The sequence below is a fragment of the Corvus kubaryi genome, unplaced genomic scaffold (assembly GCF_017639235.1).
Source record: "Corvus kubaryi isolate FWS band 111438036 unplaced genomic scaffold, C.kubaryi_AGA036_p1.0 split3-73, whole genome shotgun sequence".
Taxonomy (NCBI): Eukaryota; Metazoa; Chordata; class Aves; order Passeriformes; family Corvidae; genus Corvus; species Corvus kubaryi.
In genome coordinates, this window is record NW_024582091.1 from 35,503,791 (window position 1) to 35,521,098 (window position 17,308).

Genomic DNA, 17,308 nt, shown 5'->3' on the forward strand with positions numbered 1-17,308 from the left:
CATCCTCGTGGCCCTCCTTTGGACACTCTCTAATAGTTTAATGTCTTTCTGACATTGTGGCACCCAAAACTGCCCCCAGCACTCGAGGTGAGGCTGCCCCAGTGCAGAGCAGAGTGGGACAATCCCCTCCCTTGCCCAGTTGGCGATGCTGTGCCTGATGCCCCCCCAGGACAGGGCTGGCCCTCCTGGCTGCCAGGGCACTGCTGGCTCATGTTCAACCAGGACATCCAGGTCTTCAGATGATACAATGTAATGGAATATGCCATTCAGAGAAACCAGCGTTGTTCTCTAATAAAGTCAGCGGCGGAGCTGAAGTCAGTAGGTCTTCCTGTGAGCTTAAGTATCGAGTCTTAAATAGTGGTAGTGATGCCTGTGCCTAAGAGGTGCTGAACGAGGCTGGAGTGTCTGATGATGACTGGTAAAATATATTGTGACTTCAAATGCAAGTCAGAATAAGTTAGTGCTGCTCAGTGTTTTCTAGGCATTCCAAATTCAGACTCAATTTGGTTTTTTTTTTCTGGGGGAGTTTTTTGGAAACTTTTATATAGTATGATCTTACTAGATTAAACCCACATAAATTACCTTATTTCAGGAGATCTTTAAAAAGGATTCTTTCTGATCTGTGATATTTATACCCATATGCTGCATAGTTGTATTCAGATGACTATGCTCTTGGATACCTAGTCATGGGTGTTTCCATTTCCTGAAGTGCCGAAGTTTGTGATGCTATGCATGTATGAGATAACTCATCATCTCTATTACACATGAGGACTGTTCCTCAGTGAGTAAAGATTTGAGACTGAACTTAACACTTGGTTTATTAGTTCTGGACTTACAGCAGTATTAATCATTGTGCTGTCCTTCTCTCTCACCCATTTTTTAGCCCACATATGGACCTGCAATAAATTCAGGTGTGGAGAAAAGAGGCGACCAGAATATCGTTGTTCCTGTTCAGATGATTGTGTGGAAAGCAAAGATTGCTGTGTCAATTATCAAGCTGTTTGTAAAGGTAAATATTATCAACAAATTACTACCATCTTTCATATGTACCCATAGTTGGATAAAAGGAGCAAGAACATAATATGACTTTAAAAGCATCCGGTAAAATGAAAAAAACCTTGCATGTGTCAGTAAGAATGTACTGTCTTAAACAAATGAGTGCAATTTATTTTTTTAAGGAGAGGCAAGCTGGGTTGAAGAAGAGTGTGAGGACATTACTGAACCTCAGTGTCCAAAAGGGTGAGGAAATTGTATATTTGCATAGCTGTGCTCTTTGCTTGCATTTCATTTTTGAGATTGTTTTCCCTGCTGTGCCTTCCTGGGACCTGCTTTACACAGTAAAAGTAGCTGCCAGACAGAGAGGAACACCTGTTCAGCCAGCATTTGGTGGTGCTTACTAACAGATCAGGTTGCTCTATCCCAGCACTTGCTTGACTTGCAAGACATGCCTCTTCCTCAACCCTGCTGTGTCTCACAGACGTGTGTGCCCTGGGCACCTCTGCCTGGTTGCCAGCTGTATTATTGACCTACATGTGCTACAATACCCACCATCCCAAATATTTTGGGACCCATCCAGCAATCTTAGACTCCTGAGATTGCTTCCCTCCTTTGTCACTTTAAAAGACCTTTCCAATAGCGTGCATTTTCCAGCCTCAAAACTGCAAAATATGGGCAGATTGCTGTTCCAGCTCCACCAGCAGTGGGACAACACTATTTGCAAGCTGTCTGAATTACTTTCTTTAAAAGGTGTAAAGTGCCATGGGATCCTTGTATTCTCTGGCTCAGCTCCACATTGGGCCTGTTCCTGCAAGTTATGTATACACTGTGAGGAATGACTCATGTGGTTTATGGCATCAGCACTCAGGCTTGAATAGTACAGCAAAGCTCCCAGCCAGGAAAAAAAGCCTGTATTTCTTGAACTGTTTTTCCTGTGGGATCTTCAAATTAACTTCATAGCTGAAGTTGACTATAAACTATGATTGTATATCTAAGCTATCAATAGAAGTGACTTAAATTCTTGATTGAAATATGTTCCACTAGTAAATACTTGCTAGATATGTTATGGGATAAGTTGAATTCAATTATGTTCTTGTCTGACAAGTATCAAAAAAATCAGACCTATTTTATTTTGGTTTTGAAATTATAGTGCGATGGGATATTTCTAGTAAAGTAAAACCATTTTATTTTGTTCTTATGTCATTACTTTTTTGAATTAAGATATTTAAATCATGCTATATTTATTCATTGGAGTTATAATGTCAAACAAAATACATAACTTTTTGGAATATTTCATACCAACTGAGTACCCTTCATTCTGGTTCAGAGCACTAACAGATGCTGACATGTCAGAACCTTCTTCAGGACAGAAACAGAAGCTTCTGTCCAGCTTGTAGTCCAAGTCCCCAGTAATCCCCTATGGAGGAAGGTGATAGCCAGGATGTTCTTGAAGTTTTTCTCATTAACTTTTGTTCTGAGTTCAGGAGCCATTTGGGACTTTGTGCTGGGAACTGAGTTTAGGATGCTGATTTCCCTAATGCAAGGTTAGGAAGCGTTGCCCCCAAGAGGTTGGTAAACAAACAAGTCTTGTGCAGATCCACAGTCAAAGTTATTGACACAAATGCCGTAGGGCAACTCCTGTGGGTTAACTTGTTTTCAGGGTTTTTTGTTTGTTTTTTCTGTTCAGCTCATGAAAGGGATACATAGTTACTCTTCTAAAATTGTTTTAATCCTGGTAAACCCCAAAATGTTGCAATAAAACCCAGCCCAGGAAAGGGTGATATGTGGTCAAAGTTGAATCAAGCAGTGTTGACTGAAGTCTCATCTCCGACTATTAGCACACAAGCCTCTCCCGAAAGTCACAACTCTGTAAACAATCCACTTCTTCCTATGCTGTGTGGTAGGCAGGAGTGCAGGTGACTTTAGTTGCAGTATTAATTTTGAGACTTCAGGATAACAGATATTTTGTGGGTTCAGGTTGCTGGTTTTATTCTGTTTTAATTTTAGCTGTGTTTTAGCTGCTCCTGTGGTGCAGAATAGACAAAAGACTACTCAGCATTCGATGAGGTGCTTAATGTGAGAAATCCACTGATTTCAATGAGACTGATCAACTGCTTAAAATTAAGTACACACCTAAGTCTTTCCAAAACTGGGTTTTATGTTGCTTAATAGGGTTATAAAGTTAATAGGCTGTAAGATCTGAGGAGTGATCTAGTCTTCCTGCTGCTCTAGGAGTGAAATAATACTCAGACAATTCAAACCTACTCAAGCAGTTTATCCTAGTACTTACATAGATGGCTTTACTGATGTCTTTTTGTCCTCATGTCTTTTTCTGTACTTCAGGCCTATTACTATTTGTTCTATCTTCATTGAGCTGGAAGAGCATCTGATTCCTTTCCTCTTTGCTGATCTCTCTGTATACCTGGAGGTTGCTCTTATGCCTTCTGTTGAGGCTTTCTGTACATTTAGTGGGACAGAAAGCTGTTCATCTGTGCTTTATGGCTGTATATAGGCAGTAGTGTATGAATGTGTGTGGGATAGGAAGTTTTCTGTGTACTTCGTTAAGCTTTGCAAGGGAACTTTCTTTTCCTTCTATTTTGTTTTCTTTTTCTTTCTTTTAATTATGGTCTAACCTGCCTGCAGTGAGGTAGGTCAACTTTGCAATGTGTTCCATGGTTCTGGGCTCTTGATCATCCAGACTGTGAACCTACTAGACCACAGCAAGCCTGTGTTGCCTGCATAATGTTTCCATAGAAGCCGGTTTATAGGAGGGGATAATTGCTACTGCATTTCCTTCAGTTTGGAGTCAGGATGTGACTGTGGCACACCTATTTATCCAAGAGCTGTGAAACATGCTCATCTTACTGTTTGGACACAGCCAGCGTGAATCACTGGCAGGACCAAAACTTGAGCCTCCCAGGCTTGGTTGCTCATGACAGCCCATTTCTGAAGTAGCAAGTGCAGTCTTGGCTACTGGCAGGAGAAATGCATGGAAGTGGCAGATATACCTCGGAATGGAGCTTGGGTCAGTTTGCCTGGGGAATTTACTGGAGCTGTTCCAAAGGGAGTGCATTTTAACATTGTCTGTCACACTTTGCTTCCCTGAGCACCAGGGCAGACCACTAAATAAATGAGTTTTGGCGTGTGTAGAGTATACAAAAAAGTGAAATGGCCAGTTGCCCTCATTGTGGCAATGGCCTATTTTGCCAAGTTTAATTTTACATGTGCGAAGGGGTCTGTAGCTAGATTTGCAGACAACGAAAACATGTATTTAACAGTTGGTTTGCTTGTAAATGCCAAACCAGAAACAGCTGTGTAAAGTCCCTTTCTAAGTGGTTGTTTTAAGTTTGGTGGGGTTTTCTGGTTTTGGTTTGGTTTTTTTTCTTTTTTAGGTTAGACTTGTTGGTAAGTAATATTGAACAGCCTTTGCCTCAAGGTTCATATTTCATTGCACAGAACTTTGCAGTGAAGATTTTTAGACCTCTACATTGAAGTGAATCAATTTATTGAGCAGGAAGGGGCATGGAGAAGGTATTTTCAAAACTTGCAGAGATCAGAATATGTGGTGCAAAAAAATACTTGTAATATGGGTGAAGGTAGTGCATAAAGTTTCCTTACTCTGTTCTGCCCAAGGGCTTTAGTTTTGACCTGAAAATCATTAATTTCTTGTTCCCACTTGTGCCATATGAATTAAAAAGCAGGCTACAAAATACATCTTAGAAATGCATTTAAAAATGCATTTAAAAGTCTTATTCTGTCTGGGGTGTAGGGTAGGCTATGTAACCATTCTGACTAATGAAATCCTTTCGGCTGAACAGTTGTCCAAATTGTTGATTAAAATTTTCTTAGGATAGACATGTTTTGGTTGCCTGATTATTCTTTAGTTTGTTTGACTGACACACAGCTTATAAATGTTTCATTTGTAAATGACTGTTTGGATTTTTTTGTGGGGTACATCACTAAAGAAATTGTCAACAGTTTATAAATAATATTTGTCTTCTATCCTCACTGTTTTATTTTTGGAAACTAAAGTATAACAAAGTTAAAAAAAAAGGCATTTTAATTTTACAGTTTGTAAATATAAAAAGGGAAAATGAGCTTGCAGTTAACACATAAAATATATTCAATTGTATTATGAAATTCCATATTTTCAGTAGTTATTGCTGCACAGCAGTGATTTTTTTTTTTTCAGTCTCACATGCCCTCATGTCTATAGGTCAAACACAGGGTATGTTTTCTTCAAGGAAGAAGTTACTGATGTTACAGAAGTAACTATTCCTGTCTGTGATGCAATGTTTTAAGTACTTACAGTTGGAGAGAAGTTGTTTGAACAGGGCTGAATCTGGGAACAAGTCAAGACTGGAAAACGTAGGTCCTGTGGAGACTGTAAGGGGAGAATTTATTTGTGTTGGTTCCAGTGAAATCAGTTTCTGAATTTATCCATCAAATTCTGGCAGAAATGCTATTACAGTGTTTCCAGTCGCAGGGCCATATTTTGAGTTTGGAGATTGGTGGTACGTCTGGAGCAGGAAGCAAGTTCTTTTTGGTTAGATAATCTTTGTAAGATGAAAGGAAGAGTATGTGTTTTATTTGCTGATTTAACAGACCCTGTACATTAGACTTGCTTACAGTTCTGTGCACTGTATATATATAAAAAGGAATCCTTTTTTTCAGCTAGGTTACAGGTTGTTCAGGAACAAAGTGAATAAAGGAAAGTTTGGCTTTACATTGCCTTCTTTCCCTGCTCTTACATTGGGGTGGGAGAGTGGGGTTGGAGGGGCTGAATGTTGCTTCAGTGGGACTGATTTCAAGATAAGGAGTACCAAACCTACCAGATGGATCATCTGAGCATCTTGGCTTGTTCTTCACTTTATGGGTGTGTTTGAAATCAGACCTTGACATGGCTTTTCTGTGCATGCCCCACTGCAAACCTCAGCCTCTTTGGGCAGGGTTTGCTCTGCCAGCCTTCAACCCGATGGCTTGTGTGCTCACCACTGTGCCAGCCTGCAAACCCTCCTGCTTAGGAGGACTTCCTCGGCCTGGTTTATAGCCCCATAATGAACATTCCCACTGTTTGGGGGAAACTTTCTTGAAATTAGTGATAGGAAACTGTTTCTCAGAGACTGTCTTTTAATATTCAATTTCTATTTGTTCAGATTTACCAAGTCTCCAGTATTACTATTTTCATTGGATGGCTTCAGAGCAGAATATTTGCAGACTTGGGGTGGCCTTCTACCTGTTATTAGCAAATTACGTGAGTAGTTTCTTTGTCTAAGAAATATTATGACGTCTTACCTGAAAAAACATGGATGCAGCTTTGCTCACTCTTTAAAATCCTCACTCTTCTGCCATGAATGTGGAAGTTGTTGCCCTAAAGAACACCCATGCACAGGGAAGTGAGGTGTGGGAGAGTGGAAGGGCAAGAAAGAGAGATGGCATGAGGAAGGGGCCCTTTCGATTTTCAGTGAAATCTTATAAATGATAGCCCCTGTTATATTTAGGAGGTGGATGGTTTTTGCTGTGAGATTACTTTATTTCTTCAAAATAGAAGTAGATTCTTTTTACTCTATAATGCATATCATCTCATATTTAGGTGGAATGGCTTTGGAAAATGGAAAGCAAGATAAAAAGTATTTGATTATATTTGGAAAAAGTAGACAGAGAAGGAAGAGACTAAGAAGAGATGATATACAAGGGCTGGTAGAAATATGATGCATCCAAGAAAGCCTTAATTTAACAAACATTTCCAGAGGAAATATTCCCCAGCTTTTTTAGTGTCTTACTTGATTTTGTAGTGTCTAAATAATTTTAGTTACTTTTCCTGTTTCTGTTTTGGCTGTGGTCTGTAGAGAACTGATGGTATTTCTTGTCTGAAAAATACACCAATCTTCTTGACATTCATAAATTACTACCTGGGGTGCCTGGTTTCAGTTTGACTAAAAATAAATCAGTAAAAATACTTGCTTTTTTTTTTACAGTGGTTGTTACAACTTGATGTGTTCCAGAGCATAACAATTCGCAGATGTATTTGAGGTTTTGGTTTCTTTTTAATTTTGTTCCATGCTAGAATAAAATGAGGCACTTGCAAAGTTTTCATTAGATGCAGTTATAAAAAATTTAAACTGGAGAAGGCTTCTGGGACATTTCTAGGAGAGGCTGGCTAGTACAAATTATTCTAGCTCTGCCTGAGATACAAGACAGCAGTGTCACAAAGCATCTGTAGGGCTTCCAGTCTTCCAAATCTACTTCCCCATGTACACTTTCCTCATTCTTTGGTCTGGATAGACTGCAGTGAGGCTTCTCTCATTGACTTCTATAATAAGCTTGTATTTCTATTTGCACTGAACCCATGATAAATTCTGACCACTAAGAAACACAAATATCTTTGAATCTTTGTCAAAGTAATTTCACTTCTCCAGAACAACAAAGTTTTTGATGGTCAAAACTTACATTTTTAAAAGATTAATAATACATAAATAAAATGAGAAATAGTCTGGGGGCAAGTATTAATTCTGCATTATATTTACAGTTCTAAAGTACTCTGGAGCATTTTTTTGTAATTTGCTAGAAGGCTTTTGCAATATAATGTGCTATGGGATCTTCAGCTTTCTTCTTTTTTCCCTCATAGTAAAATAGTGGGTGAAATGCTCAGATAGTGCAAATTTTCTTCAGCAAGAGAAAAACAATCTCATGAATGAAAATTGGTGTTACTGAGGTGTATATTCCATAACACTGAGGTCCTGTGGCTTCAAATCTCTGTGCTTCACGTTCCATGTGTCTAGGCACCAAAAATGCTGGAAGCAGTCGTATTGTAAAGATTAACTTCTATATGAGTGAGTAAGTACTCCTGCAGGATTCTACTGTTCAGAAAAGAGTAATGAAATCTATTCCTCTGTGTAGAAAGGTAAAAATAGTGGATAAATTTCTTGACTATTGCTGAAAATTTGTATTAAACAATTTTGGAGTTCATAACTATCCATTCATAAGACTATTCAATTTTCGAAAAGAGAGTAAGAATGACAGCATTTACAAAGCAGTGAACAGCTGCTCATATTCAGTAACTTACTGGACTGCCTGGTTCTGCATTAAATTAGAACTGTGCTAAATGCCTGGATTTTCATCTTTAAAGCATTCGATGACAAGTTCAGAATTCTGATAGATAAAAATATTTCCATTATTTGGTTCAGTTAATTCAGCCATGCTTACAGTGACATTCTGGTGTCTCCTTGGAGAAATCTGTCAGAGTAGATGCCTGTAAGGCTATCATAATTTCACTTTTACCAAGTTTTGTTATACATTTGCTCTCCCTGCTATTTGAAAGATGGACAATTCTGCATAGAGCTGAGGGATTTTAGTGAACCCAGGAATAATCTTACTGTGTGCATGTGGTACTCAGAGAAGACATTTTCATATACAATTATGCTGTGATATTTTAAGTTTTAGATAAATGATCCTTTTGTCTTAAATCATCTTTAGCTAAGGCAACAAGCCAAAGAGAATAAAGACAACTCTTATGGAAAGTGCTAGCAAAAAGTCCCTAGGATTTTTGGCAAAACCTTAGAAGTGTGTTTTTCTATTACTTTTAAAAAGCAAAACAAAACAAAATACAACCTCCCCAGCCACCCACACAAGAAACCTAAGATTTTGGAAAACAGACTCAACAACAGATTTGGAAATTGTTGAAATGTGCTAAGTGTTTTCCTGTAATAAAAAAAGGTACAAGTGATTATTTGTTACTACAGAACACAAGTGTGGGAGGGGATGTCTGTGTGACTTGAGAGGTTTTATTTTTCCCACCTGGCTTCTTTTTATCTGGATTAGCTCAAATTTATTATTTCAACTGAAATCTAATCAAAGCCCCAATGCAATGAGTTCAAAGTGCCTTGATGCAACACTTTCTACGTTTATGGAGCCTTTAATTTCTATTTTATTTATATTATATAATTACCCAGAGTCATAGTGAAGATTGACCCAGGTGTTCTTCCTGTAGGGTCATAACTTTTGGTTCTTTAGCATCTGTTGAAACAGTTTTGGTATTTTTGTAGTTGTTAATGAAGGTGTTTTCTTTTTTTTTTTCTTTCTGAAAATTGGGGCCCACACTTTTGCTGGTGGAAATTTAGACCTCTTAAATAAGGTTTGCTCAGTTGTTTTGGCCTTGCTAATGCCTCTTCGTACTAGCAATTACTGTACACTAATCTCCTTAAACCCATATGATTTTTATATAGAGATAAAGAAAACTTTGACCTTCATCCTAGACTAAGAGTTTCTTTTTGTATTTTAAAAGCCCCACAAGCAAGAAAGAAAGACTGCAAAGTAAGTGGTGATTTGACAGATGACTCAGAGAGCCAGGCATCACTGTGTCAGTGGCCACTTTACCTCTGGGAGCACCCAGGGTTAAGTGGCTGGTTGGTCTCAAGCTGCAGACTGCACTTATTGCATACCAGGGCAGCTTTGGAAGGTGTGATTGCTTTCATTTTTCATTCTTATCTGTACATGCTTTTCACAAGGCTGTAGGTTTTGCTCGTGTGACCATTGCAGTCAGCCATTAGGCATATATAAAATTTGTGTTAATAGGCATTTAGTCAGCTTGTAAATGAATATGGGAAGATAAATTAAGTATTAAGTCCACAATTTTGAAGAGTGAAAACTTTCCGGAAATATATTTTGGCTTTATGTTTTTTTAATAGGTATACATCTTCATGAAAAAAGCTTGCAAGATTTTTATTTCAGTTATTTTGCTGACTTTCTTTGTTCCTCCCTCTAGAGAAATGTGGAACATACACTTCCAGTATGAGACCAGTGTATCCTTCAAAAACCTTTCCCAACCATTACTCCATTGTTACAGTAAGAATTCTTGTATATTATATGTTTCCACTACTACTTATCAAGTTTCCTCTGAGGCAATAGTATATTTTGATGAATTATTAAAATAATTTGATTCCCCTTTAGAGTAGGAAGAAGTATGTATTGTATTTACGTAATTTAGGTTAACAGCTATTACATACCACTACAGCTAAGTGGCCAGATCTAATGTAAGTAAATCCAGTCCTTCCAAGAGTAGCTGTGAGAAATCCCATATAGGCAAAAGTTCACACATCACTTTACAACTCCTCATTTGTGCAAATATTTCCACTAAATTGCAGTTTCTGCTCTTGGAGTGGGAGCAGCCTGACTGCTTTAAGTTGCCAACCTTATTCCACTTCTTTAAGGTAGTTTAGCATGATGCAAAGAAGACTATGAAATGAAGGGGAAGATGTGAGCAAGGAAAGATGCTTATGTTGACTCTGTGGTGGACTGTACCCAAGCCTGCATAGAAATGTCACAAAGCTGATCTTGTAAATTTGCTGCTTCTTGCATATAAGAGGAAAAAGAAAAATGGAGGTTTTCAACACAATGCAGGGTTGGAATCCAGAAGATTATTTTGGTTTCATCATGCCACAACTAAAACTCAATCAAATACTAGGATCTGCACTTTCTTGCCTCCCAGTTTGTCAGGGCATTTGGTGAGAAACACAGGTTCAGGAATGAGATGCGTAATTGTGTAATCCTCACAGATCTCCATGACTGAATATGCAACTAAGAGGCATTAATCATGCCCTGCAGCCATATGAGGTGTACACTACAGAGCTTTATCTCAAATCCCCATTCTTGTGAAAAATAGAAAGGTCCTAATGGTGGTGTTGTTTTATCACTTATAAATGTAAATGTATAAAGGAGCTAGTCTGCTTAAAGATAGAGCACAAAATCTGCTAAAACTACCGAAGAACTAGTGCCTGCACCTTTTTCACTGCTCATGTAATGGTTATCCCAGCTAGAGCTTTTGCTCATGTGATGGAGGTAATTGCTTTGTCTTTGGTACTAAAGATGCAACAAATGTGTGAACTCATTTCAGTTTGATCCCAAAGGAGATTCCCTAATTTTTTAAAAATCTCATTGAGAACCAACTAAGAGTTGGAAGGCAGGGCTTGGGAGCAATGGTAGATGATGCTGCTAAACTTCAGTCCTGAACTACTAGTGGAGTAGTAGTCACCAAGAGAGTATTCAATATTTGTCTGAAGGACATGTTTGTGTAGCTGGAAGGTTTTTTTTCTTTAGAGCGTTGCAACAAGGCATACTCTCAATTACAGGGGCTGTATCCTGAATCTCATGGTATAATTGATAACAAGATGTATGACCCCAAAAGAAATGCGTCTTTCACCCTTAGAAATAAGGAGAAGTTTGATCCACAGTGGTACCAAGGCCAGCCTGTAAGTATTAATACCCTTCTGAGAATGTACATCACCCTGTTATGTTACGTAGTATTGCTTGGATGCATAGTGATGTCGAAAGAGTACAGAGGGTACTTCTAAGTCAGCCAAGAAGCATTACTCAGCACCACCAGGAATTGCTGTACTAGAGCTGCAAAATAACAAATGAAACAAAATGTAATGGGTTTTTTTGAACTTAAATGGAATTTTCTCTAAGGAGAATGGTGGCTTAAAATAGCTAATACAGCTACCAGATTTCGGTCTGCTTTTAATATGAGTGGGCTTGCAGTTAGCTTCTCTGAGGAAATCAACAGACCAGTTAGTTTGAGCAATAAGAAGCACTAAGAAAGGTTTATGCTCTGCCCAAATTACTCGTAAGCCTAAAGTTTGTGGTTTTAGAAGGAATTGTCTCAGCTCAGTCACGCACCTATGGCAAAACTGATGAGACTACCATGAAAATGAAGTGGCAGGAAAAAATTGGAGTGAGCACTAGCCTGAAGAATAGCAAGGGAGCAAGGGACCAGATGCAATTGTTTAGTAGTGTGGGGAAGACAGGTTGTTTTTTTTTTTTTCCTTGAGGAAAGAACACACAGGTGTAGACTTTGCAGCAGTCACTGAGAAGAGAATGATATATGAAGTAGGCAGAAAACATGCAGAAGGCATAAATCTGTAAATCATGAGAGCAGCAGTAAAATCAAAAGAACTGACCAAAATGCTGTTTCCATATGCAAGAGTGTGTGGGATGTAGGTCCTTGGAATATTCCCATCCCTTCTTGTGTCACTGTTCTTGAGACAATTCCCCTTCCTGGTGTCCAACCATGGTTCTACCATTGCATTTCTACTAATGGTTCCTACCTCTGTCCTGGCTCTCTGTGGCATAGCAGCAGCAGGGATGAGAGTGTTTGCCACGAGGATTCAGGCTACAAGGTATATCTGGGCTGCAGATAGCAATGAGGGGCTAGATTGACTGGAGTGCTCCATTAAACTGTCAGGTTTTGGTCTTGCTGAAGGGTGCAGAGTTGGTGAGAGTGGCAGTGGGCCTGGCAGTCTCTCAGCTGTGATGGGCACTAATGATGGCGAATGTTCTCCGGCAGATTTGGCTCACAGCCATGTACCAAGGGCTGAAAGCAGGGACGTTCTTCTGGCCTGGGTCTGACGTAGCAGTGAATGGCACCTTTCCAAACCTGTATGAAATATACAATGGGTATGTAAATGCCTGTGTCTCAAAGGAATATTTGACTTTAACGATTGCAGCAGGACAGATGCCAGAGAAAGCATATTTTTTTTTCCTACTTTTCCAAATAATTTTGTGCAGTGGGGAAAAAAAGGCTAGGATCCAATTAACTTTGTTTCAGTATAATGTAGAGTGTTTAATTATCCTTTCATTCATCAAGAAATGTTTTTATGGTAAGATGTGTAAAATCAGCTTTAAGCATAACTAGGTTTGAAGCTCTAGTGCTTTACTCTTTCTATTTATAAAAACCTTTTGTAGTTGGTGTAGAGTATTTCAATGCAAACTTCTCATACAGTGAATGGATCAGGCTTTGATGTGATATTGTCCATGAAAACTAAAGTTTTACTGTTGACTGTGGTAAGCTGTTCCAATTTAAAATGATTTTCGTTCCAAATTATAAAATATTTCACATTAAGGCACTCATATTTTAGTCAGTGATTGCTCTTCACTGTAATTAAACATTTTCTGCTTAATGGAAATATTTATCACCATTTATTTAATAGTCTAAAATCTTGCCCAAGAATCAGGCTTCTCATTTCTATCTTAGGATCATTTTCTCTTCTTACATCCTTCATGTAGGATGGAATTTTTAATTCTTGATTTGCTACCTATATTTTTTTTCCCTAGGAACTGATGATACACTGTTACTTGAACTTATGTTAAATATTGAATACTTATTTTGTGGGTGCCTCATTTTGTTAAAGGTCAACTTGCTTATTGTTGGTGTACTTCAGTAACTGATGGAGAAAATCTATTTTGTGACATAGTATGAGAACTTGTATTCAACCCATGTACATTTAAAATACCCAGCCCCACCCATAAACCAAGACCTTTTCAAAACATAATACAGGAATGAAAACCTGCTTGTGACTTTGCACCTTGAGGCCAATTATTTGCTTTGTATAATAAGCATAAGCACTACTGGGAGCTTTGTTCTAATCATATTACAGTCATTGGGGACAATATTCAAGGGAATTTAGCTCAGGCCATAAACTCCTATAGAGTCACAGGCAACTAGCATAGATAAATTTGCATCCTGCTAAATAGTTTGTAATATATTTGTGGGGTTTTTTTGGTTTTTTGTTTTTTCTTTTTTTTGGTAATACATGGCTAAGAGTTTTTAGCTCTTGGAAATTCATGGCTGGTTGATACTATATTATTCTGATACAGCTCAATCCCCTTTGAAGAAAGAGTGGTGACTGTCCTTCGCTGGCTGCAGCTACCTGAAGATGAAAGGTAGGTGTACATTTGCAAGTGTGAGTTCCTGTTTGAGTGGTATTGCAATGAATTACTTTGTAAACATGATTTCTGTTTTAAACAATATCTTATGCTTTATTCTAACAATGTTGAAATATTATTTAATGCGAACTTGTTTCTATGACTGAAAGCTTTTTTAATTAAGTTTCATCTCTCCATTCAAAGTATTCTTCCTCTGAATGACAGTGTTGTTTCCAATATTTGATCTCCATTGTTGAAATATAATCTCTTCAAACTGTCTCAACATGTATGTAAAATATTACATTTTTGGTACTGTTTGATATAGACCACACTTTTACACTCTGTATTTAGAAGAACCAGATTCCTCGGGCCATAAGTTTGGACCAGTAAGCAGCGGAGTAAGTAGTTCTGTAGTTTCTTAATTTTTTTTTAAATTTTAATTTTAATTTAATTTGCTCTGACTCTGTAACTTCCATAATTCATGTTAGGTTAACTGAGATCATGTGAAGTATGCTTATTAGGAAAAAAATTTGTGAGTAGATAGTCCATCCATGGTTAACATTGGTATGAAGTGTGTAATAGACAGCCTATTTAGTAAGCCTTCTTTTTATTTTCTTTATTTCTATAACTTTATATTACCAAAGCGTGTTTGGGTATGTCTTGTATGTTCTTTTATCTGCTCCTACTAATGGTTCACATTGATTTTTGGTGAGGGAGGGGAATGGGGACAGAGAATTTGTATGTGTTCCGTTTAGCAAGAGCAGAGGTTTGCATAACAATGTCCCAGTTGTGGTGGTGAAGTATTCAAGTTACAGTTGTCATTCATTTCCCCCCAGCCTCTGTGCTAAGGTTAGGTGGATATTGGCTTTATCTCTCTGCAGTTACAATTTATGCCTTCTCAGAAAGAGACAGATGAAAGGAACATTGACTCCATCACAGCCTGTGATTCGTTATATAAATAAGAAGTCTTTGGGACTGCTACTGTCTTAAAAAGTACTGAATAGCTGTGAGGGATTTCTTTATTGATGTTTTTGGTTTGGGTTTTTTTCCTTTTTTTTAAGCATCTGCAACTGAAATAACACATAAAAATGCATAGCTGTGTCATGGTACAATATGGGACAGAAAAAAAATTGGGCTAAGGGCTGTATAGTGTAGATATAGCTAGTCTTCTGTAGGTGGAGGTAACTCTGAACAATGCAGGCGATATGCAGTCTGCAGGATCTCATTTTTATTTAGCCATATTTAACAGTATTTTTAACACTGACTTTACATTCCTATTTTTGTCCTGCAGGTCATCATGGCATTACAGAGAGTGGACGAAATAGTAGGGATGCTGATGGATGGTCTAAAGCAAATGAACTTGCATAAATGCCTGAACATAATTTTTGTATCAGATCATGGTAAATTTGATTTTATAAAATATATCAGAACTTTGAAGAACTGTCTTTATAAAGTAATATTCTGAATTTATACTTGTATGTTTCTGTCAAGGTTAACACACAAGTAATACCTATAAAATATGTTTTATATTGTCAAGATGATATGAAAGATAGTCAGTGTGAGACAGTGTCAGACTATTTTATGAGGGGGTAAAGAAGTGTACAACATAGGGAGGAATTAAATAATTTTCATATTTTGTTTCTAATTCCTTTTGCAACCATTACCATATGATAAAAGAAATAGAATAAAAAAGGTGAACTGTAGACTATAGATTTCATTTTCTTCTTTCCTTTAACTACACTGCGCAGCACCAGTTTACAAACTGCTGGAGAACTGAAAATACAAAGGCATATCTTCCTTCCAACTATCACTTCCCTTATACGTTATTAGAAGGCTGTGAATATGAAACTTTGATTTATTTTTCTAGCTTTTCTGTATATCTGGAATTATTTCTGTAAGTTATATATTTTACTATTTTTTTTTTCTACTTCTTTGCTTGACAAACAAAATATGAGCACAAAATATTGCAAAACTCGTTGCCACAGGGAATGATGCAAGCCAAATATCTATACAGACTTAAAAAAAATTATGAATGGAGGGTAAACCTGTCAAGAATCATTAAGAGTTCAAATGCAATATGCAACTTGAAGTCCCTTTGACTTCTGAAAACTGCTAAAGAGCACTGGGAGAACAACCAGTCAATAATGCTGTGCTTATTGGGTGTTTCTCTAGATATGTTACTGAACATTATTAGGTAGGATACTGAGCTAAATTAATATTTGGTCTGACCCTTACTGCTGTTCTTAGGCTCATAAGAGTTCTTTTCCCTTTATAAAAGGAAGTTTGTCTGTTTATTAAATTGGAGAGTCTTTCTCAGCTGTGGAAATGGCTGATAGTGTTTATCTGTGTGTGGTTTTTTATCTTCTACAGATGAGTATTGTGCTCTCCTTGGGTCAGATGCCTTGGGATTCCTGATAAAAAGCCCAAAGAAATTACATTTCTGACTTCTGCAACTAAAGTTACATGTCTCCTTAGCAAGGCTACTCTACATTGATATTCCCATTTTAAAAGGAAATGTGTTTCCTTTTACAGGGATGGAAGTAGGGAGCTGCAGAAGAACAGTGTATCTGAACAGCTATCTGGACAATGTTCAAGATTTCATAGTTGTACCCGGTCCTGCAGCTCGCCTAAGACCTAACAATGTTCCAGATGAGTATTTCTCTTGTATGTAGTTGCTAAACTAACTTTTGTTATTTGGTTATATGTTTTTGTACTTCACAAATACAAGCTTAGGATCCACATATTCTGTTAGTAAACTTGAGTGAGTGCCAACTAGGGACAACCTGGATAATGATGAGCAGGAAATACTGAGTAGTGTGTGCACTTGTGTTTTTAGAGACCACTTGACTTTTCAAGTCTGAAAGTATATTTGAATCCCACGGATTTATTTGTATAAATTCGCAATATTTTTGTCTTAGCAGAATGTTAGATTGGTAGCATCATTTGCATATTATTTTGAGTATTACATTTCCTAGTTATAAAAATTTGGCCTACTGGCCTGACAGTAGCTGAGTAAACTGCAAATACACATATATAATAAAGCTAAGTAAAAATCAATGAATGCTTACAAATTTTAAACTCTGATTGGTTAAGCAGTCTAATTTTAGTTAAACATTTAATGCCTGCAATTTTTGGGTACTTTTAAATGTTGACTGCAGGAGTTTTCTTCATGTTTCATAGTATTTTTTGGGTGGGTTGTGTTTCTTTTCTGTCAAGATTATTGTTCTCTCTGCCCTTTAAAACTTGTAGGCCTCAGCCCCAGTGACTAAGTCCTGTTTACTTCATTGCTTGATGCTATTCTAAACTGTTTTAAATGTTTACTTGGAGAACGTGGGAGTCAAATGCAGTTCCAGGTTCTCCCTGGAGAAGGAAGTTCAGGAAGAAGAAAAGTAGCGTATCTCCTCCTTTGGGCATGTGCACTGTTACAATGAAGTAGCATAGCTGTCTTTGTAGCACTGCATGTTATCTGTGCAGGAATTATGAATGGTTCTCTTGCCAGGGTAATCCTGTATGTACTTGAGTCAGGTATTGGATATCAGAGTCAGGACAGAGTAACTGTGAAATGTAGTGGGCCTGTGTTACACAAATTGTCAAACTACATGATGTAATGGTC

General features: G+C 37.7%; 1 protein-coding gene across 4 annotated transcripts in view; it reads left to right on the plus strand.

The window, feature by feature from the left end:
- Window positions 1–17,308, plus strand: part of ENPP1 (ectonucleotide pyrophosphatase/phosphodiesterase 1) — a 52,819-nt gene that overhangs the window by 19,595 nt on the left and 15,916 nt on the right. For 2 of the 4 annotated variants that reach the window (XM_042017346.1, XM_042017347.1), the window contains 10 exons: window positions 884–1,009; window positions 1,179–1,239; window positions 6,153–6,250; window positions 9,761–9,840; window positions 11,124–11,243; window positions 12,338–12,447; window positions 13,648–13,713; window positions 14,021–14,093; window positions 14,987–15,095; window positions 16,228–16,359. In XM_042017346.1, coding sequence (XP_041873280.1) covers window positions 884–1,009; window positions 1,179–1,239; window positions 6,153–6,250; window positions 9,761–9,840; window positions 11,124–11,243; window positions 12,338–12,447; window positions 13,648–13,713; window positions 14,021–14,093; window positions 14,987–15,095; window positions 16,228–16,359 — 975 coding nt within the window. The remainder of the gene's footprint in view (window positions 1–883; window positions 1,010–1,178; window positions 1,240–6,152; window positions 6,251–9,760; window positions 9,841–11,123; window positions 11,244–12,337; window positions 12,448–13,647; window positions 13,714–14,020; window positions 14,094–14,986; window positions 15,096–16,227; window positions 16,360–17,308) is intronic. The other 2 variants (XM_042017349.1, XM_042017348.1) reach the window with 2 other exon arrangements.